The sequence below is a fragment of the Protopterus annectens genome, chromosome 7.part0 (assembly GCF_019279795.1).
Source record: "Protopterus annectens isolate FY-2018-M chromosome 7.part0, PAN1.0, whole genome shotgun sequence".
Lineage (NCBI taxonomy): Eukaryota > Metazoa > Chordata > Ceratodontiformes > Protopteridae > Protopterus > Protopterus annectens.
The window spans coordinates 148,638,778-148,660,998 of record NC_056739.1 but is presented as its reverse complement, the minus strand read 5'-3'; the positions used below and the strand labels follow the sequence as shown (position 1 = coordinate 148,660,998).

At 41.5% G+C, this 22,221-nt stretch overlaps 1 protein-coding gene across 7 annotated transcripts in view; it reads left to right on the top strand.

The window, feature by feature from the left end:
* FKBP5 (FKBP prolyl isomerase 5) overlaps positions 1–22,221 on the top strand; it is a 1,213,834-nt gene that overhangs the window by 384,801 nt on the left and 806,812 nt on the right. For all 7 annotated transcript variants that reach the window (XM_044076599.1, XM_044076596.1, XM_044076597.1 and 4 more), the window contains exon 4: positions 6,215–6,357. In XM_044076599.1, coding sequence (XP_043932534.1) covers positions 6,215–6,357 — 143 coding nt within the window. The remainder of the gene's footprint in view (positions 1–6,214; positions 6,358–22,221) is intronic.

Sequence of the window (22,221 nt, the reverse complement as noted above, 5' to 3'; positions counted from 1 at the left end):
AAGCGCATTTTTAGTTCAGCGGCTTTTTCCATGCGATCCCTGAACTATTTGACCCACTTTACACGACTACAGAGGGATCTAGTCAAAGAGTTGGGAGATACCCTCCAGGGTACTACAGATGCTGCTGTCTCAGAGAAAGTGACAGCGCAACTTAATACCCTTACATCCATTGTGAACTCGTCCATGAGGCTGATCTCTTACGCAGTCAAGGTTCGAGTAGGGCAGCAGCTTCAGCGATTGCTCTTCAGACAATCCTGGATGCGCTTATGTTCATTTGGAAGCCTTCAAGTCTTCCTTTACTAACGCCCCATTTGACGGTGCCACTCTTTTTGGCCCCAAAGTAAAGGAGACCCTTACCCGGTGTGAGCAGGAGGGAAAGACTCTGTCTGCTGTCGGAGTCCGTTTTCCACCCCAACCAGACCGTACCCCAAAGGGCAACGTGGTGGAAAAATGTGGTTTCAAAACCACAAGGATCTTTCCGAGGCACACAGGGTGATGCCCCCTGTAGAGGCAGAGGAGGGGGCAGAGGTGGAAGACGCCGCCCTGGCGGCAGAGGGGGTCCGCAGAATCAAGGTGACAGGGATACACTCCCTGGTAAACCTTTCCAGCACTCCTGAGAGGAGGCCCGACTGTCCTGCTCTGGAGGCAGTCGGGGGTCGCTTAGCTTTATACCCTCAGGCCTGGCAAAACATAACTACAGACAAGTGGGTAAAAAGTGTGGTTACCAGAGGTTACAATATACCTTTTCTATCCCATCCCATTCCAAAGAAAAGACTCCCAGATGTACCGCCCCATCTGCGAGAGCCAGCAGCTATAGAAATTTCAAAGCTGCTAGAAAAAGAGTCATCCAACCAGTCCCAGCGGACCAGAAAGGATTCGGGACTTACTCAAGGTTCTTTTAGTTCCAAAGAAAACAGGGGACTGGAGGCCCATTCTGGACCTAAGCGACCTCAATACCTTCGTCAAGAAAGAAAAGTTCCAAATGGTCACGCTCAATCGAACCTTCCATTCTTACAGAAGGACGACTGGATGTGCTCAATAGATCTGAAGGATGCATACTACCACATCAAAATGGCCAGGGCATCCAGAGATCATTTGCGCTCCCGGCTGGGTGCCAGTCACTTTCAGTTTCGCGCCCTCCCCTTTGGTCTGACCTCAGCCCCCAGGGTCTTCACCAAATGCATGGCAGTGGTAGCGCCTCACTTGAGACGCCAAGCATTCTAGGTGTTTCCGTATCTGGACGACTGGCTCCTTTCGCCACCACCCAGCCAACTAGTACAGGCCAGAGACTATACTCTTCAACTGTGTATTCACCTAGGAATTTCCGTAAACTTCATAAAATCCTTACTACAGCCATCACAGAGTATCTTATTCATAGGAGCGGAATTAAATACACATCAGTTAATTCTAAGACTTCCTCCAGAAAGGATACTTTCACTTCAGACTCACATACGTCTTCTTCTCTTGTCCAGGAAATCCCCAGCAAAACTGGTACTGAAGGTTTTGGGACTCATGTCAGCTTCTCTTATTGCAATACCCTTGGGAAGACTGCACATGAGAGTCCTACAATGGCTACTGTTTGCACAATGGTCGCTCCAACAACTACCTCTAACACACGAGATTCTTATAACGAACACATGCAAAACACACCTAAACTGGTGGCTTCAAACGCAACCTTTCCAAGGGGAGACCATTTGTGCTACCACTACAGTTACGGTCACCACGGACGCTTCCCTGATAGAGTGGGGGGGCATCTTTCAGGGACAGACTGTCCAAGGCGAATGGACCAATTTAGAGTACAATCTGCACATCAATGTTCTAGAGTTGAGGGCAGTGTTTCTAGCGTTGCAACACTTTGCTCCCCTTCTTCCTCTGGGAACTATTGCAGTTCAGACGGACAACATGTCGGTAGTCTGGTACATAAACAAGCAAGGGGGAACCAAGTCCTATCAGCTATGCAGAGAGGCCATGAGAATCTGGCAATGGGCGGAGTCCACGGGTCGCTTTCTGATAGCAACGCACATCCCGGGTCATCCAACGTCATAGCCGACAGGCTGAGCAGAGCAATTCTGTTACCGCATCTAGTGGTCCCTAAACAGTCAGTTGCGAAAAGATTTTTCGCGATGGGGCCAGCCTTCCTGCGATCTGTTTGCGTCTCCAATGAACGCCAAATGCAGGAGCTACTTTGCCCTATTACCCTCCAGGGAAGTCCCCAGGGACGCACTGATTCACGATTGATTGGCCCCGGGACTTCTGTACGCATTTCCTCCCTTCCCCTGATATCAAAGTTTCTCCAGAAAGCCAAAACCTACACAGGACAATAATCCTCATTGCCCCATTCTGGCCTCACAAATTTGGTTCCCCTTCCTGATGACACACTGCATTCGGGGACCCTGGATCCTGGACCCAGAGCCAGATCTATTGACTCACTCGTCAGGGGCTCCTCACCCTCGCTCTTGTCCCTCCATCTAGCAGCTTGGCTGCTCCAATTCCCAACTTAGCCAGGTCTGATCTTCTTTCCTGCAGTTCAGAGTATATTAGTGGCTTCTCATAAAGCTTCTACTACTAAAACATATACTAGTAATGGAAGCTTTGTATTCTGGGCTTAATACACAGCAAGTGGACCCTGTTATAGCTCCTTTGAATAAAATATTAGAGGTTTTAACAGACTTGTTCCATCAGGGTGCTTCTCCTGCCACATTAAGAGTTCAGTTGGCTGCCATTTCTAATTTCCATGTGGAAGAATGTGGGGCTCCTGTTATGGCCCACAGACTTTGTAAAGCGTCTTTAAAAGGGCTTTTCATATTAGCCCAACAATTAGATCTCCTACGTCACCTTGGAGTCTAAACTTATTGTTATCTAAGTTAATGCTGCCCCCCTTTGAACCAGCCTCCTCTTGCCCATTGAAATTTTTGTCATGGAAGACTCTCTTTTTGGTAGCCATTACATCCGCTAGGCGAGTATCTGAACTTCAAGCTCTCTCCATTAAGCACCCTTATTTGATTTTTCACTCTGACAGAGTTTCTCTTCGCACTAATTCATCTTTCCTTCCTAAGGTTTGTTCTATTAATAATATTAATCAGTCCATTGAATTACCCACTTTCTTCAAGAATCACTCCAATAAAATGGAGTATATGTTGCACAAATTAGATGTTCACAGACAGCTAAGGTTTTACTTGGATAGAACAAAAGATCACAGAAAAACTGATCAACTTTTTGTAGCCTTTGCTGATAACAGGAAAGGAGTAGCGGTTACCAAAAGAACTCTTTCTAAGTGGTTAACTGATTGTATCATCTATGTCTATGAGTCTTCAAATCAAACTCTTTTGCACAAACCCAAAGGACATTCCACAAGGTCAGTGTCTACATCCCTGGCTCATGCAGCCCTACCACTAGGCGCTATTTTTCAGCGGCTGCTACTTGGTCTAAGCCACATACATTCATTTCTCATTATAAGGTAGACAAGGTTTCTAGGGACAGGGCAACCTTTGGTTCCACTGTGCTCAAGAACGGCCTTCCGTGAGTTCCTCAGGAACAAGGAGCTAGGACGCTACCATGTGTAGAACATACGGCGAGATTGAACACTATCACATATAGAAGTTATGTCCTTACCATAACGTTCCATGTGGAGTGTTCATCTCGCCTTTGTTCTTACATTCCCACCCTCCCGCCCTTAGGAAGAACGTTCAGTTTTGGTGCCTGGCCTGGGGCATTCTGCTTCTGCATTGCAGTTGTTGTGTATATAGTTGACATGTATATATATGTGTATATATGTATATATATATATATAGACTCTTACTTCTGTGCATATGTGATGTAAGCATGAGTGTGCTCTCTCTGACTACTGGTTTGCTTGCAAACTAGATCTGAGGTAAAGGCAGAGGGGGATTGTGGGTATTAGATTGTCTCGAGCTTCTTCTCGATGCAGAGCTTGCAAGCGGGCGACACGGAGCCGAGGATCGGCTCCGAACCCATGTGTAAGAACAAAGGCGAGATGAACACTCCACATGGAACGTTATGGTAAGGACATAACTTCTATTTTTGTATATATGGATATACCACATTTAATCTAAAAACACCCAACAGCAACTGTAATAATATCGACCGGAAAAGGTTGAAAACAATGTAACACAGTACTACACATGTGCCTCGGTAATCACACAAACATGGGTAAGGGTAAATTTCTCAACCCCTGGTTTGGTGCAGTCACGTACAACTTATGATCAACTGCCTAGCTGACTATATGCAGTTGACCGACGAGCTGTCAACCTTACACATACACGATATATTTAGTAGCACCCATGTATATCATTGTGTGTGTGTGTGTGTGTGTGTGTGTGTGTGTGTGTGTGTGTGTGTGTGTGTATCTATATATCTATGTCTATATATATATATATATATATATATATATATATATATATATATATATATATGTGTATATATATATATATATATGTGTATATATATATATATATATATATATATATATATATATATATGTATACACACACACACACACACACACACACACACACACACAGATGGATATAGATATAAATATCTGTGTATATGATGTTGTCATTTTCATTCATTCCTTGGATCTGTCCTCAAATCCAGCTCGCCAGCCAACTTGAGCTCCTTTCTTTACCCATAATGCACCAGTTACCCTGCAGTACCTCCATTCTCATTTGCTGCCATATCGCTACAGATGCAGATCTTTATCACTGAACTTTGGGGTGTAGCTTTTTGCTTGTAAGTGTGATTCCTTTTCTGTTCTCCTTGTCGTTACTTCTTTCTTCATCACCACTTCCTGCCTTACCATAGTTTTGGATGTTCCATTGCATCAGGTCTAAGTTTTATTTCTCTGTTTTTTTCCTACCCTAGGCTCTAGCCTCTGTAGTTCTCCATACCATTGTTGCTGCTTTCTTATTTCCTCTCAACTATTTCTTCCTACCCTTCAGAAGGTAATCTTTTTATCTTTTCTACCCATTATTGGTAGTTCTCTCATTTTTCCAAAAGAAAAAAAAATAAAACAGGACAAGTCTTAGAGCCGAAGCTTCGGTGCTGAGTCTGCAGAGGCTTGGTTTGACTCCGGAGTTTTTGGAGCCATCCCTACCCTTGGGGCTTCAGAGTTGGGCAGCTGTAGTCCAACTCTTTGCTCAAAACAGGGATCTAGGCAGGGTTGGGGTATTGTGGCATCGGGGGCATTGGCTCCCGTGCATCCAGCTGCAGCTTCTCCCAAACATTCTGTCCTTGAAGTGGTGGAGAGAGCCTTCTCTCATCTAAGAGACATAACTACTCACTTTTCTTTAGATCCCACAGCCCTGCTATCACCGGGCCTGAGCTCTGATCCTCACAGACCTATCCTGTAGAGACAGCCAGCCCAATCAAGCATCTGCCAGTCCCCTCGAGGACTTTTTCCTCTCATCGGATACCATTACAGACCACCACACTGAGAAGCTTCCTGAAAGAGAACATGCAAGAGGAGGCGTATAGATCCCTCCCAGCAATCACTCACTGAAGACACTGACTTTGAAGAAGGGGACGGGTCCCCAAGGTCTCCACCAGATGTCTGTTTTGGCGACATCTTATAAATCTTCAAGCAGAAAGGTGGATGGTCCTCCAATCCCCCTTCCCAGGAGGAGTCATCGTTCCTGGAAGCTTTTGGGTCTGACCCATCTACATCTTGGGTGACAACCTTCCCCCCACCCCTTACGTGAAATACTATAACAAGTTTTCTGGTCTATGGTCTTGCAGCAGGGTTCCCGATTTTTCCTGCTCATTATTGAGTATGCCATGGTCTGTACAGGTTATTGCTTACCTTCCCTCTTGTTTTCCTGTTGATATCTTTTATTTCCTGTTAATAAATACGACTAGGGAAGAAAAAGGTACCACCTAAGTTTAGATTTAATGGCACACTGATGATGCAGTCTGGATATATGAAGGAAAGAGACATAAAGGTGCTTGGCAAATTGTAACACTTGTCAGTACAGTCATGAATTTGTATTTGCTGCAAAGAGAGATAAGGTTAAGATGAACATTTTAAAATGATTTTCTACATCCTCTGCGTGGGTGAGGTTTGAGTATGAGATTAACTTCTGCACATGTATGGACTGGAGATATCTTTGAGACCCGTGATATTAGAGCAGACTTGATTTCATGTTTGCAGGAAGTTGTAATTTTTTGTGCTCTAAGTGCTGTTTTTGACTTCCAGGACAGGTCATAAAATCATGGGATATTGCTGTGGCCACAATGAAGAAAAAGGAAGTCTGTCAGTTAATATGCAAGCCTGAATATGGATATGGGACTGCAGGCAGTCCTCCCGAAGTACCACCTAATTCTACTCTTAAGTTTGAGGTATGTTTGTTTATGCAAGTGCATCCTGTTTATTTTCAGTTAATGCTAATTTTGTATGCCTATGTACTTCTCGTGACACATTAAAGTGAGATGGCACATTTTAGGTCTTTACTAAACAGTTAAGTGATTTTACAGGTTCACTGTTAACAGCTGTTTATAGAATTAGAACCAGGAGCAGTTCACACCCCTTCGTTTTTATTTGAAATAAGTGGGAACAGTTGTGGATTATAATACAGGGGTTCCAGGCAGTTGCCCAGGGCCCATGCCTCTTGGGGGGGCATCTGACTGACCGGCTTGCAAGACTAAATTGTCTTTTGTATCACTGCACATCTATTTACAAGTGTTGGCTCACTATTTCAGCATAGAGCAGACACTTGTAAATGACAACTCAGCACTGTGGTGGCTAACTCCCGTCACCAGTATATTGAAAGAAAAAAGCACAGGTGCCAGCACAAGCATCGATACCTCTTCGTTTTCATGTGTAGCTGCCTGATCCTTTAAGGTTTTTTTCCTTTTGCGTGCAGAAGGCTGCCAATAATGAAGCAGCTGGGATGAGAAACCCTTGCCAGTAGAGAAAGAAAGCACTGTTTTGCAAGTCAGAAGTTAGCCATCAGATTCCTTTTATTTTTTAAAATATGAAGAGACCTGCTGTTTGTGACTCAGAGTGGATTGAGAGAGGTAATGGGCATACCACTTAACTGTACCTGATTGTGCCTCTTATTTTTGTCCCGTCCCTCTTACATTTTGAATTTCTGCTGAATTGTTGAGGAATGCAGTAAATCTAGCAATAATGTCAGACATTAGCATTTCATACTTCTGTTCTGAAAATGTATGTTGATGCAAAATTACTGTGCTGTGCATTGTTTAGGAAATTATAGTAATATTCAAAGTTGTCCCCGGTATTTTTGGCACCCTTGATTCTTCAGCAAAGAATTTGAAAAGGGGGGGCTGGCTATGCTGTGAATTAAAGCAACATGTCCTGTTTGTTTGTTTAGTTTAAAACCTTGGATTAATGGCAGGTGTGCATTTTTTTAAATAAACTGTAATATTTATTATTTTTTTAAATATGCTGCCAGTCAATCAGATTGGGGGAGGGGTTATCTGTGCTGTGGAGAAAAGCAACTTGAAATGGGCTTATGCAGATTTGCATTAAATAAAGCTGCAGTATTTATTCACTCTTTTTTTGCTTTTTAAGATGCTAGAAGAACTGAAGTGAAATTTATGTTGGTGAGGTTAAACAACACATTTAGTGTCACAGCTTTCAAAACTGTAGTTGCAGCTCTTCTATGACTATGTAAGGCCACCCAGATAAAGGATGGAGGTAATTTATACTGCGGATGAAAGCAATGTGACATGCTCATTTGCTCAGTTCAGATCCTGCCATTAATAGCTGGTGTGGATTTGTGTGAAATAAACTGGAATGTTTATTTTTTTTAATATGCTGGAAGTCACCCAGATGGGGGGATAGCTGTGCTGTGGTGAAAAGTAATTTGGCCTGTTGATTTGCTAAGTTTAAAAATCTGGTTTTAAGTGCTGGTGTGAATTTGTGTAAAATAAGATGGAATATTTGATCTATTTTAAGATTCTGGCAGTCAACCAGATAAGAAGGGGCCAGTGCTGTTGTGGATGTTCAGCCTAAAATCCGACATTTATGATTGCTGTGCATTTGTGTGAAATAAACTGAAACATTTACTCTGCTTTTTTAAGATACTGGCAGTCAGCCAGTTAAGAGTGGATCTAGGTGTGTTGCAGTTGAAAACAATGTGCCATGTTCATTCACTCAGTGTAATACCTGGCATTAATGATTGACATGGATTTGTGTGAAATAAACAGGAATATCTGTTGATTTTTTTTTAATATGATGGCAGTCAACCAGATTGGGGGCGGGGGTTCTCAATGTGCTGTGGAGAAAAGAATCTTAGCTTGTTCATTCACTTATTTTAAAGCTTGGCATTAAAGGCTGGTGTGGATTTGTGTGAAAGAAGCAGGACAGCCCACCAGATGAAGGCTAGCTGTGCTGTGGTGAAAAATAACTTGTTCCTTTCATTCTCTCGGATTAATAAAATGGAATATTTATTCTTTCTCTCTCTCTTTTTTTTTTTTTTTTTTTAAGAAACTGGCAGTCAAACAGATGAGTGGAAACTGTTGTGAATGGAGGCAACTGCATTGCTTATTTGGTAATCACTAGCTCACATTACTAACTAACCAGGATTTGTTTGAAATAAACTAGAATATTTTTTAATATGCTGGCAATCAGCCATATTGGGAGGATGGCAGTGCTGTGGCGAAAACCAGCTTACTGTGTTCTTTCATTCAGTTTAAAGGCTGGCATTAAGGGCTGGTGTGGATCCTTAAGTGAACTGGTGGATAGTCCTATTGAGCAAGTAATGCATGCAGGAGTTAATCCTATAGACACTGGATATTTTTCCTCTTCTCCCAATTTTGTTACCCAATTCAGTAATGACCATAATGAGATTAAAAGGATCTTGTATAAAAAGTGGCCTATTTTGATGGAAGAAAGTGGGCTTAGGGGAAGTTAGGGACCCTTCCAAAAATAGTTTTTAGAAGGGGTACTAACTTTAAGTCTGTTTTAGAGAATTTTAATAACAGAGTATGGGATCCTAGATACCAAATGGCTAAATCCATCAGAACTACACGCTCCAGTGACTTAAACCTCAGCACAGAAATAAATAGAACATGCTGGAGGGACAGATTCATATCCCAGAGGCTCCCCTCACTCTGGAACAAAATCCCAATCTATGTCAGACAGAGCCCCTCAATGACCCTCTTCAAGAAGAATCTTGACGTTTGGATGGGAGATCGTAAATTTACCCCTGGGATCTCTTCTGTGTCACTGCTAGACAGAGGCATGGTAAACTAACCTTAAATGGGCTATCTTCTGTGACCTACTATACAGAGGCACAGTCAACTAATCTTAGAAGGGTGGCGAAAGCCAAACACACTCTGGCTAGGCTTGTAAATGCCCTAGGGCAGATAGCCTAGTATCAACCTATGAACCTATAAGTGTGGTAGATGTTCCTGGTGTGCCAAGATCAGTATTCGTACGACTTTTAGGGTTGGTGAGATGGAATGTAAAATATCCCAGAGATTTGACTGTAATTCTAAAGGGATGGTATATCTGACCAAATGCCAGCAGTGTTTGTGTTTCTATGTGGGTAAGACTGATCGAAGACTTAAGGACAGGATCTATGAGCATGAATATGGTATTAAAAAGGAACAGGAGAGTAATGCCTTGGCAAGACAGGTTAAGTAGTTTCCAGTGCATGAATTCAGATATATGGCCATTGATACAATAAGAATAGGGCCCAGGGTAGGTCCCGTCAATCTTCTTTAGGAGAAAAAATAACTTATTTGGCAGCTTACACTGAACGCCTTTAAGTGGCCAGGCCTGAATGATTATTGTTCTATTCCCTGTCTTCTTAAATTAAAAGCCCTGACTAGATGAATTGAATATGCTATTTCTAGTTTTATTGTAATAATATTTTACTTCTCTTAGTGTTTTATAGCTTGTTTGATTATGGTAATAATGGTTCCATTTTTTAATAGCCAAGATTTTTAGTCCTATTTATTATGTATTCAATGACTGTGTTGCTATTACTCTCTCTTTTTTTAGCTTTCTCACTTTTCACAGTTTTCACAACTTTCGTGATGTTTACTGATTTTTTATGTTTATTAAAGTATTTGCTTGTTGGATTTAAGCAAGATGACGAGGCGAGGGTTAATTAATGTGGAAATTGTGTGAAATGTTTTGATTGGTTGTTAAGTATAAAAGGAATTCTTGTTAATGCTGATTTTATCTGAAGAAGTTCACTTAATGATTCCTGGGACGAAAGCGCTAATTAAAAGTCCTGTGTGGTTCACTTTTATTCCCGGCATGGTCATTTCATTTTTTTTTGTTTTATACATTTAATTTATATAGTTTGAATCACCTTATTTGTAAAAATATTAATCTCTACTGTATAACAGTCCCAATCTTAAAACATGTCTATTTTATGGGGCCTGCTACAATGAACACAAGCAAATCTCTAATATCTTATTTTTATAAATATTGCATGGCTTTGCAGCATGTTGTATATAAACAGATGAATGATATAGTTGTGCTCCTTTAAGGCAATATTCAGATGACCAAAACTGGGATGTTCATAACTGGAATGTTCTATGACAGCCATTGCAATTGCCATATCCCAAATTACAACAGTATCCGGTTCAAAATGAATGAAAGTTGGCCTCTTTGGTGTACTGTTATAATTCTATATATTTGTTCTTTCCATTTTAAATCTGCAGTGGTTAGCCTACCCATTTTTGCTAAAGTTACATCTGTCTTTACTGTATTTCTGCAGAATATGGCTAGTTCATAAAATCTATAATTTCTCAAATTCCAGATGATCTTTCTTCCCCATAATTTCTCTGTTTGTAATCTTTCTTTATATGTTAAAAACAGTGTGTCTTCGAATATATTTATATCTACATCACATGTATTATACCACTCCAAAATTCTTATTCTTCTTACTCTATTCTTAATAATATTCACATTTACTGAAAGCACCCTAACATTTTCATTTTCTTTGTTCTTATATTCATGGTTTCTTCTTAGCTAATTACTAGGCTAGTCATTCAAGGCCTAGCCAGTTTCCCTTCTAAAGGTGAGAATCAGACACTCTACCTTGTGTCTGTGAGTCAAACACCTTAAGTGTTATACTAGCCCCAAGTCACTAGTTGTATACATTCCTTTTCATCCATTTTTTTCTTTTGTAATTATCCCTTTAAGTTTCATTTTTCTGCCTTTTACTGTTTACCAATATATTTTTCTTTGACTATGTCCCAGTTTGTCATCATCAGTTATTTCAGAACCTTCTTCTATGTCCTGTTTTTTTTTTCTCAGATGATTTTTCTTTTATTTCTACTCCTTAAGTTTCTTTTCTTTGTTGATGTTCTTCTATTTTTCTTTTTCATGACTCTTCTTTTCATTTTTGCAATCCACCCATAAATGCCCAGTTTTGTTTGATATATAACATTTCAGTTCAATTTTTTGCATCATGTCCAGCTCCCCCCACAAATATAACATTTTCTTTTGTTACAGTTATTTATCAAATGTGCTCCTTTTCCACAAAAAAATGTTGAGTTGTCGCCAATATTTTATGACAACCTATAACTTCTCCACATTTTTCATGCTTCGTATATGTATAATTTTTTTTCTCTTTCTATTTTTAACATTATATTACAATCCCAGTCACCAGTCCATAAACCCCTTTTTCTCTTTCTATTTTTAACATTATATTACAATCCCAGTCACCAGTCCATAAACCCCTTTTTCTCTTTCTATTTTTAGCATTATATTACAATCCCAGTCACCAGTCCATAAACTCCTTTTTCTCTTTCTATTTTTAACATTATATTACAATCCCAGTCACCAGTCCATAAACCCCTTTTTCTCTTTCTATTTTTAACATTATATTACAATCCCAGTCACCAGTCCATAAACCCCTTTTTCTCTTTCTATTTTAACATTATATTACAATCCAGTCACCAGTCCATAAACCCCTTTTTCTCTTTCTATTTTTAACATTATATTACAATCCCAGTCACCAGTCCATAAACCCCTTTTTCTCTTTCTATTTTTAACATTATATTACAATCCCAGTCACCAGTCCATAAACCCCTTTTTCTCTTTCTATTTTTAACATTATATTACAATCCCAGTCACCAGTCCATAAACCCCTTTTTCCTCTTTCTATTTTTAACATTATATTACAATCCCAGTCACCAGTCCATAAACCCCTTTTTCTCTTTCTATTTTTAGCATTATATTACAATCCCAGTCACCAGTCCATAAACCCCTTTTATTATGAAATTTTGCAATGTCTAGTACTTCTTTACATAAAGTTTTCAAAAGTCCTTTCAAAAATTCCTCTTTCTCTGTCTGTTCGAAGTTGTACATGAATTGTATTTTTTTGTTTCCCTGTAAAATGCTTTTATCACATAAAGATTCCATGGGTTACAGTCTTTCTTTTTTAAAGATTTTTCAAGAAAATTTTCCATTGAAAAACATTCTCAAATATAATGTCTCAAAAAGTCCCTTTGTTAATAAGAATACATGTTCTTACCTCATATGCTTTTACACCCAGAGGAGATATTAAAGTGTCCCACACTTCTTACCTGTCCATTTCTTCACTTTGAATCCTTACCACGTTTCCATTTTTGAAGGAGATATTAAAGTGTCCCACACTTCTTACCTGTCCATTTCTTCACTTTGAATCCTTACCACATGCTTCCATTTTTGAAGGAGATATTAAAGTGTCCTACACTTCTTACCTGTCCATTTCTTCACTTTGAATCCTTACCACATGCTTCCATTTTTGAAGGAGATATTAAAGTGTCCCACACTTCTTACCTGTCCAGTTCTTCACTTTGAATCCTTACCACATGCTTCCATTTTTGAAGGAGATATTAAAGTGTCCCACACTTCTTACCTGTCCATTTCTTCACTTTGAATCCTTACCACATGCTTCCATTTTTGAAGGAGATATTAAAGTGTCCCACACTTCTTACCTGTCCAGTTCTTCACTTTGAATCCTTAGCACATGCTTCCATTTTTGAAGGAGATATTAAAGTGTCCCACACTTCTTACCTGTCCATTTCTTCACTTTGAATCCTTACCACATGCTTCCATTTTTGAAGGAGATATTAAAGTGTCCCACACTTCTTATCTGTCCATTTCTTCACTCTGAATCCTTACCACATGCTTCCATTTTTGAAGGAGATATTAAAGTGTCCCACACTTCTTACCTGTCCATTTCTTCACTTTGAATCCTTAGCACATGCTTCCATTCTTTGTTTTCTGCTTTCTTTTCTGCTACTCCACTTTTGCCCTATTAGTTTCTCTGCATATGTTTTTGCTTCCATCTCATCACTATTCTTCAGGATTGTCTCTGCATCCTTCTTTTGTGTTTTCTCTATAATGTTCCCCTTAGAAAACATCTTCTTCATTTTCTGGCTTACTCTGCACCATAATTTTTTAAGTAAATCAGCCTGCAACCCTCCCAACTCGAAGGTTGTAATTATGCATGCATCATTTGATGACTCATTTCCATCAAACAGATTTCTAGAGAATATTTGATAAGGCCTTCTGTTTCTCCTTTTTCCCTTTCAAAAAAATGTTTTTGCCTGAATTTCCTTATGTTCTGACTGTGCTTCTCAAACATTTTGGAAATAGAGAGTATATTTTAGAGCATTTATTATAACTGTAATTGCCTTAATATTGCTACAACTCAAGTGTTCTAGGTTGCACTGCATCTGAAGTGTTTGTGTGTTTTAGCTGCTTTTCTGTATGTATAGACTTCTCTTTATATGTAGACTAGCTACTTATTCTGCTGTGTTAATGCCTCTTAAATCGTTTTTCAGTTGTGCACTTGCCTTGCTTCATTTAAAAAGTTTTAAATTGCTAATTTTGTAGACTAGCTACTTATTCTGCTGTGTTACTGCCTCTTAAATCATTTTTCAGTTGTGCACTTGCCTTGCTTCATTAAAAAGTTTTAAATTGCTAGTTTTGTAGAGTTTTAATTGCATTTAATGTTAAGGACTACACACTCAAGTGTGTTAGCCTTTGCTGTGTTTATTTGCTGTATTATTGCATTGTTTAGCCTGTTTCAACAACAAAAAATATATATATATATACCATCTTGTTTGCTCGTTTTCCACCTTTTCTAGCCAATCCATATCCCAGGCTTTGCTTGTCTCAGGACTTTATTTTCTGTGCTCAGAGCTATCCAGACCTTGCTGTGATAGAGGGAAGTCCTACTGTCTACCAGTGGGACTGGTGAGCATTGTACTGCCTATCTAACGCTAGAGGAGTGGTTTCCAGCTCTGAAATTGTAATTTTATTAGCCTTTTTGGGCTGATTTCTATCCCTTTCAACTTTCTGGCTTAAACACGCATGTGTTTGCCCATTTTTCCACATCGTGCAGCACTACCAGGCTACAGTTAAAGTATTCCAGGTGCCAGAAAGTCTGCTCTTCAAATTTTCCCTTAAAACTAGCTGGTTTCTCGGTAGTAGCACTAAAATATGAACCCCTGTAACTAACATTTGCTCTAGAACCTGCTGAAAAGCACTAGGAAGCCTGAAACTGATACTAGCACTCAGCTCTCCTTGTCAGTAAGGAGAAATAAATCATAGGCACTAAACAGCCTACAGTTGCAAAGTACCTTGCAAAGGTAAGGGAAAACAGCTCTTAAACTTTACAAAAAAGCACCTAAACAGGCATGTCCAAGGGTCAGCTTCCAGTGATTTCTCCTGTCCACCTGGCGAATCTGGGCATACTGGGGCAATGCGGCAACTGCCTCATGTACACAGACAATCCTTTCCTCCTACCACCCAACACTACAACCTGCGAGAGATGCACTTACATAGCCAAACTGGAAGCAAAGCTCTCTCCGGTCAAGATTGTGCTAGACAGTCAAGAGGAGAAGGCTAACACCTGCATTACACCTCTAGCAACTCATAGCCCTTCAAAACCCACACCATCAACACTCACACATAGCAACACTAAACCCACATATGCGGAGGCCCTTAACATTAACCTGCCCAAGCAACAAGGACCTCCGAAGCCAAAATGCAAGCAAACACCAGTCACAACCAAAGTGACACATAGCTCACAACACCAGTGTGCCACCCAACAACAGCCCCTAAGGCAAGCCAATGTACCCAACACTTTAGTCATAGGTGACTATAGTCAGGCACACTGATGTCCCACTCACCAGGCTGAACAAGGAGAAAATTACAGTCAGCTGCCTGTTGGGTGCCAGGATCTGCCACATAACGCACGCACTCAAGTCACCCGACAACAAGTACAAATACCACTCTGTCATTGTCCATGCTGGAGTGAATGACTTGAGACATACCTCCCTGGACTACATGAAAAGAGACATGGAAGAGCTCTTGGATCATGTGACCCAGGCAGGTATGACCCTAGCCCTGAGTAGCTTCCTGCCTTCGCCCAGAATGATACCACAGTATAAGGACAAAATGATTGACTTCAACAATTGGCTAAGCTTCTGGTGTCATGCAAAGAGGATCCAGTATTTGTCTGCCTGGGAAGACATGATCGACAAACCACGATGCTTTGCCAGAGATGGTCTGCACCTGTCACCCCTGGGATTCAGGTTACTGGCTAAAGCTCTTGCCACCCATATAGTGCCTTTTTAGGCAAGGTTAAAAGGATAAAACCACCACCATAACAGATATAAGCAAGCAAAATCTGAAGGTAATGCTACTCAATGCTAGAAGTCTAAACCTCAAAATGCACACTCTCGAGGCACTCCTAAAAATGGAGAACATCGATATCTGTGCAGTGACTGAGACCTGGTTCAAGGCTCCAGAGAGCACCCCTGCAATACCAAGCTACAATTCTTACCACACTTTTCGGCCACAAAACCAAGACCAAAACACTAAAGGTGGAGGAGTGTCCATATTCACCTAGGATATTCACAGCTCCAGGCTAGTTGCCCAACACAATGCATCTGAAATTCTCCATGTGCAACTAACACTAGGTAAGACTGCAATCCAAATTGTAGCTTGCTACAGATCCCCCACCATACCCCAAGATTCTCACTACACCTTCCTAAACATACTCGAAAATATTAAGATACAACCAAACACCCTAATACTGGGTGATTTCAACTACCCTGCCATTAATTGGGAAAACTACTCAGGTACCAACTCCTTTTCCCAACGGTTCTTGTAATTTATAAATTCCAACGCCCTGGATCAACTAATCCATTGTCCCACCAGGGGCTCCAATATCCTAGACCTGGTCATTACCAACATGGGAGACAGATGCTCCACACCAGTGGTCATCCCCTCATTGGTCAGGTCTGACCATAAGCAAATCACCCTTGACATCCACATCCCACCCCCACCCCCCAGTAAGGAAACCTCCTTAAAAAAACTTCTCCAAAGCCAACTTCATGCTACTGAAGTCAGAAGTGACAAACCTCACAACACCAACGCAGACGGGATCTGGAAGTTGGACTGCAGAATCCTACACTAAGGCACAGTATGAGCACATCCACTCATGCATGAATTGTGCCATCCCAAATAGAACCAAGATGATCTTCTCCAAAAAAAGGAAGCCAATCTGGTGGTCCCCTGCTATAAACAAACTATACAACAGAAGGAAGAAACTGTTGCAGAAAAGAGGAAAATCCCAGGATGCAAAAAACTCCCTCACCAGCCTCAGTAAGAAACTGAGATCCCTCATAAAACAGTCAAAAGCTAGTTACGAAAATAAAATTGCCAAAGATTCCAAAGACAACCACATGGCATTCTATAGTTATGTCAAGAATCTAAATGGCAATGCTCAGATCTGCTCTGAGCTACAACAGAATGGCATTAAATATACTGATCCCAAGGATATTGCCAATATCCTGGCAGATCGATTTAGTGCCAACTTCACCCCCCTCTCACCCCCTAAAAGGCCCATCTCAATACCAAAAGATTGCCGAATTCCGATAATCACAGCCACACAGGTAGAAACAGCACTCTCCAAAGCTAAGAATACAGCATCCATGGGACCAGATGACATCCCGGGCTGTGTACTACATGAACTAGAGAATGAACTGGCACCCCACCTAAGTGTCCTGTTTAATCATAGCCTCACCTCAGGCTTTGTTCCCACGGAGTGGCACACAGCTACAGTTATCCCGCTCCACAAGGGAGGATCCGCCTTGGATCCCGGGAACTACCGTCCCATAAGTCTGACAAGCCTGATCTGCAAGGGCATGTAACGCATTATCATGGAATTTATAAACAAAGACATTGGCAATCTTCAAACACTGGACCCCACCCAGTTTGGGTTTGTGAAGGGCCGATCTTGTCTCCTGAATCTGATTGACTTCTTCGAATCAGTCTCCATAGCTGCGGATGAGGGTAAGGCGGTCCACACAGCCTATCTGGACCTTGCCAAGGCCTTCAACACCATCCCCCACTTTGGAATCATAGATAAACTTACTAAGCTGGGCATAAATCCCTATGTCACTCGATGGGTTGCCAGCTGGCTTACTGACAGAACCCAGACTGTAAAAGTAGCAGACTCCGAATCCAGCTCCAGACAAGTGACAAGTGGAGTACCTCAGGTTTCAGTTCTGGGACCACTCCTGTTTGGCATCTACTTCTCTGAAGTACAAGCCAACACTAAGGGACTCTGGCTAACAAAGTTTGCAGATGACTGCAAACTGGGAGCCATTATAGAATCCCCAAATGATGTGGATATTCTACAAAAGGGCCTTACAGAAACAGATGCCTGGTGCCAGAGCCATGGGCTCAAGCTTAATGCCAAGAAATGTATAGTTATCCCCTTTGGAAAAAAACATGTACCCATGAAATACCACATAGGTGGCAGGACACTAAACATCGAAAGTGTGATGAGAGGCTTAGGGACACAAGTGGACAGTGGTCTCACTTTCGATAACCACATCGCCACAACAGTCAGGAAATCCTTCTATGTGGCACACCTCATCACTAAGGGCTTTTCATCCAGAAAAAAAGAGGTCATTGTCCCACTGTGCTCATCCCTCATTAGACCCATTATAGAGTATAATGCCCCATTTGGTATGTACCTCACAAGACATCTGCAACAGCTGGAAAGGCCACAGAAATACCTCACTAAAAGAATCACAAGCCTAAAGCAGATGCCATATGTTGACCGTCTAAAAAAACTCCAGCTATACTCTGTGGCATATCGTCTGCTCAGAGGCGATCTCTGCTTAACATACAAGGCCATGTCAAACCATGAGCTGTTGGACATGCTCCACTTAAAGAAATCCCAATCCCTCAGAGCCACATGCTCCAGGGATCTAAACCTTATCATCACAATGAACAAAACATGCTGGAGGGATAGGTTCCTGACCCAGAGACTCCCCATACTCTGGAATAGACTGCCCATACATGTCAAGCAGAGCGCCTCATTGGCCCTCTTCAAAAGGAACCTTGATGATTGGATGGGAGATAGGAAATTCACCCCGGGGATCATGTCAGTCACCCTGCTAGACAGGGACCCAGAGAAGTAAATATTGTGGGAAGAATTTTCCAGAGAATTGTTATGGCTAGGCTTGCATAGGCCTTAGGGCTGATAGCCTAGTACCAACCTATGAACCTAATTCCTCAGAATACTGCTTTCTCTGGTCATGATGTTTGCTTTCTCATGCAATTTATTCACCACCCCATTGTCTCCTGTCCCCATCTGCCTCCCTGTTTCTCCGGGGCATATCTGCACCTGAAACTGAAACAGGAAGTGCTTCTCCAAAATTGGTCACACTCGCAACAGTGATAAGTATGGGAACTTCCTCGATACCCTGACCAAATTTCTCTTAGTATAAATACAACCTTGGTTCTCCCCCGAAAAGAGACCACTAGCTTAGTGGGACTAACCAGTCAATAAATGATAAATAAGTAAATTAGTAAATAAAACACGCTTGCACTAAATGGCAAGTACTCTAACTCCCACTAACCATGTCTTACTTGATTACCTAGCCTTACCACCACAAACCACAGTAGACTGTGTAGCCATACTGGAGTCCTAATTTGAACCCTAAAACTGCCACACAATTCTTACCCTAAAGTTTTTTTTTAAACAAGAAATATCTTTATTAAATTGTCATGTATGACACAGGCAGTCATACTTTTATATAAATGAAAGTAATCTATATCGACATTTTAGTTGCAAACATTATACAGCACTTTTAATCTATCCAGTCAATGTCAGTCATAAAAGACATAGCTCATTCCAATCCTGCATTCTTTTAAACCCCAATCCTGGTCTGCATGTAGTGTTCCCACAATTCCCATTTTTTCTATGTAATTTGCTGCTACCCTTTTCTAAAGATCCCAACTCCACTTGTTTTTTCTGTTACTATATTCACTGCTTCCAGTACAGTTGGTTTAGACTTTGATTTCCATTTTCTAGTAATTGCTTTTTTTGCAGCCACCATAATTAGACTTAGCAAGGCCTTAATATGTCTAGGCAATTCAGATTCTGTATCATAGCTAAAACAAAAATCATTTCCTTAGTTACACCAATTTGCTCACCCAGTATCTCTGCAAAGGAGTGTGCAGGGAATATTTAAAGTCTGCTAGCTCATTTCACTTCCACCCAGAAGATATGTTCCCAATTACCCCTTTTTTCTCCATCCCTCCTCCAACATTTGCTGTCTTCCTGAGGAAAAATTCTTTGGAGTCTACTTGGGGTATGACAATACCAATGCAAACACTTCCAAGCAAAGATCCTAAATCTTCTAGACATTGTTGTATATTTGAGAGACTTACATATATCCCCCCATTGTTTCATTGGGGATTGTTTAGCTAGTCTCTCTTCCCAATTCTTACTAACCTCCTCTGGCTGATTCTAATAGTTATCATGCAATATTTTGTATGCTGTACTAATTATTCCTTTTTTAACAACAGCTTCTGTTCTAGATTCTGCTAAAACCGGTACCAGTATTGGTATTTCACTTAGTATTCCCCTGTTTCTTTCTTTTTGCCTATACTTTGATGTCAGTCCTTGACAGGGAAAGTAATCTCTAGAATGCAGTTCAAATAAATGATTGGCCTCTCCCCATTCTGTTGCCTTTGCCTCTCTAATCATTTGCTCTCAGTACCTTGGTTCTTTTGACAGTTTTCTCCCATAAATTCCAGTCCCCTCTTGCCTATTGTCTGTATCCCTAATTGCAGTCATCCCTATCGGCAGAATCTCCTTTCACCATCCCCGTGTTGGCTTAGTTCTTAGAGTACTTTCTGCTACTTATATTCTGCATAGTTATTGCTATTCTCCTTAAGGATCTGCATCCAAAATCCCAGTCTATCCTTATAGGTTCATAGGTTTATACTAGGCTATCTGCCCTAAGGCATTTATAAGCCTAGCCCAAAGTTTTGTGGCTTACGCCACCCCTTATATGAAAAAATACTGTACCCATTAGTTTGTTGTGCCTCTGTCCAGCAGTGACACAGAGATGATTCCCGGAGTAAACCTACGATCTCCCATCCACAGGTCAAGATTTCTCTTGAACAGAGCCAGTGAGGTGCTCTGCCTCACATGCACCGGGATTTTATTCCACAGCATAGGGAGTCTCTGAGTGATAAATCTATCCCTCCAGCAGGTCCTATTTATATCCATGCTAAGGTTTAAGTCGCTTGCTCTAGTGGTTTTGGTGGATTTGGATTTTTTGAGGTGGAGCATGTCCATTAATTCCGGGTTGGACATGGCCTTGTATGTCAGGCACATGTCACCTCTGAGCAGACGGTATGCCACTGAATAGAGCTGGAGTTTCTTCAATCTGGCAGCATATGACAGATTTTGGAGTCCCTTTGTCCTTTTGGTGAGGAACTTTTGGGGTCTCTCCAATTGCTGCAGATGTCGGGTGAGATACATCCCGAATGGGGCATTGTACTCGATCATTGGTCTGATAAGTGAAGAGTACAGGGGAACAATGACCTCACTATATCTGGATGTGAATCCCTTCATGATCAGGTGGGCAATGTAGAAGGTCTTTCTAACCACTTTAGCAACGTGAGTGTCAAAAGAAAGGCCACTGTCAACCTGGGTCCCCAGGTCCCTGATAACCTCTTCTGTGCTTGGTGGATTGCCACCTATATGGTAGCTTGGGGTTACCTTGTTTTTCCCGAAGGGTATGACTATACATTTTTTGGCATTTACCTTCAGGCCATGGCTCTGGCACCAGCTATCTGTTTCCGTGAGTCCCTTCTGAAGGATATCCGTGTCCGAAGCACTTTCCACTATGGCACCCAATTTGCAGTCTTCTGCAAACTTTGTCAGCCAAAGTCCTCCCATGTTGGCCTGTACTTCTGAGAAGTAGATGCCGAACAATAGGGGGCCAAGGACCGAGCCCTGTGGGACACCACTTGTGACCGGCTTGGAGTCTGACATAGCGCCAGCAACTCTAACCCTGTGGGTTCTGTCCTTAAGCCAGTTTGCAACCCACCTTGTGACATATGGGTTTACATTTAAGCTGGTAAGTTTTTCTACAATACCCGAGTGGGGTATTGTGTCGAAAGCCTTTGCAAGGTCAACGTAGGCTGTATGGACTGCCTTTCCTCATCAATGGCCTTGGTGACTGTTTCGAAGAAGTCGACCAAGTTCAAAAGGCATGATCTGCCCTTGACGAAGCCAAACTGGGTTGGGTCCAATGTCTGCAAGTCCCCTATATCTTTGTTTATGAGCTCCATTATGATCCTCTCCATAGCTTTGCAGACTAGACTTGTTAAGCTTATGGGGCGGTAATTACCAGGGTCCGTAGAGGCACCGCCTTTGTGGAGTGGGACCACAGTTGCCTTACGCCACTCCTTGGGCACGTATCCTGTGGTAAGGCTGAGATTAAACAGCTGCCTTATGTGCAGGTTTAATTCCTCATTTAGCTCGTGTAGCACACAGCTGGGGACACCATCCAGTCCCATTGATGCTGTGTTTTTAGCTTTAGAGAGAGCAGCTTTCACCTGCGCATTTGAGATGTCTGGGAGGCTACACTCCGCTGGGATAGTTATCTCTCCTTGAGCTTCCCTCCTGTTTCATTATCGTCCCTTTCCACTTTGAATTATAGGTTTCTTACTCTGCTATGTATAGGAGCCTTAACTGTGTAGCTCTGAAATGCCCCTTCAAATTGGGTAATTGCAAACCGCTTTGTTCAATTGGAAAAATCAACCTATCCCACTTGACTCTTGCCGTCTTCCCCTCCCAGATAAAATCATTTAGCTCTATTAATTGCTATCTACAACTTCTCCTCTGGTTGATAAATATATGCCTGACCTGTGTATAAAACTAAAGGGACTAAAACTGT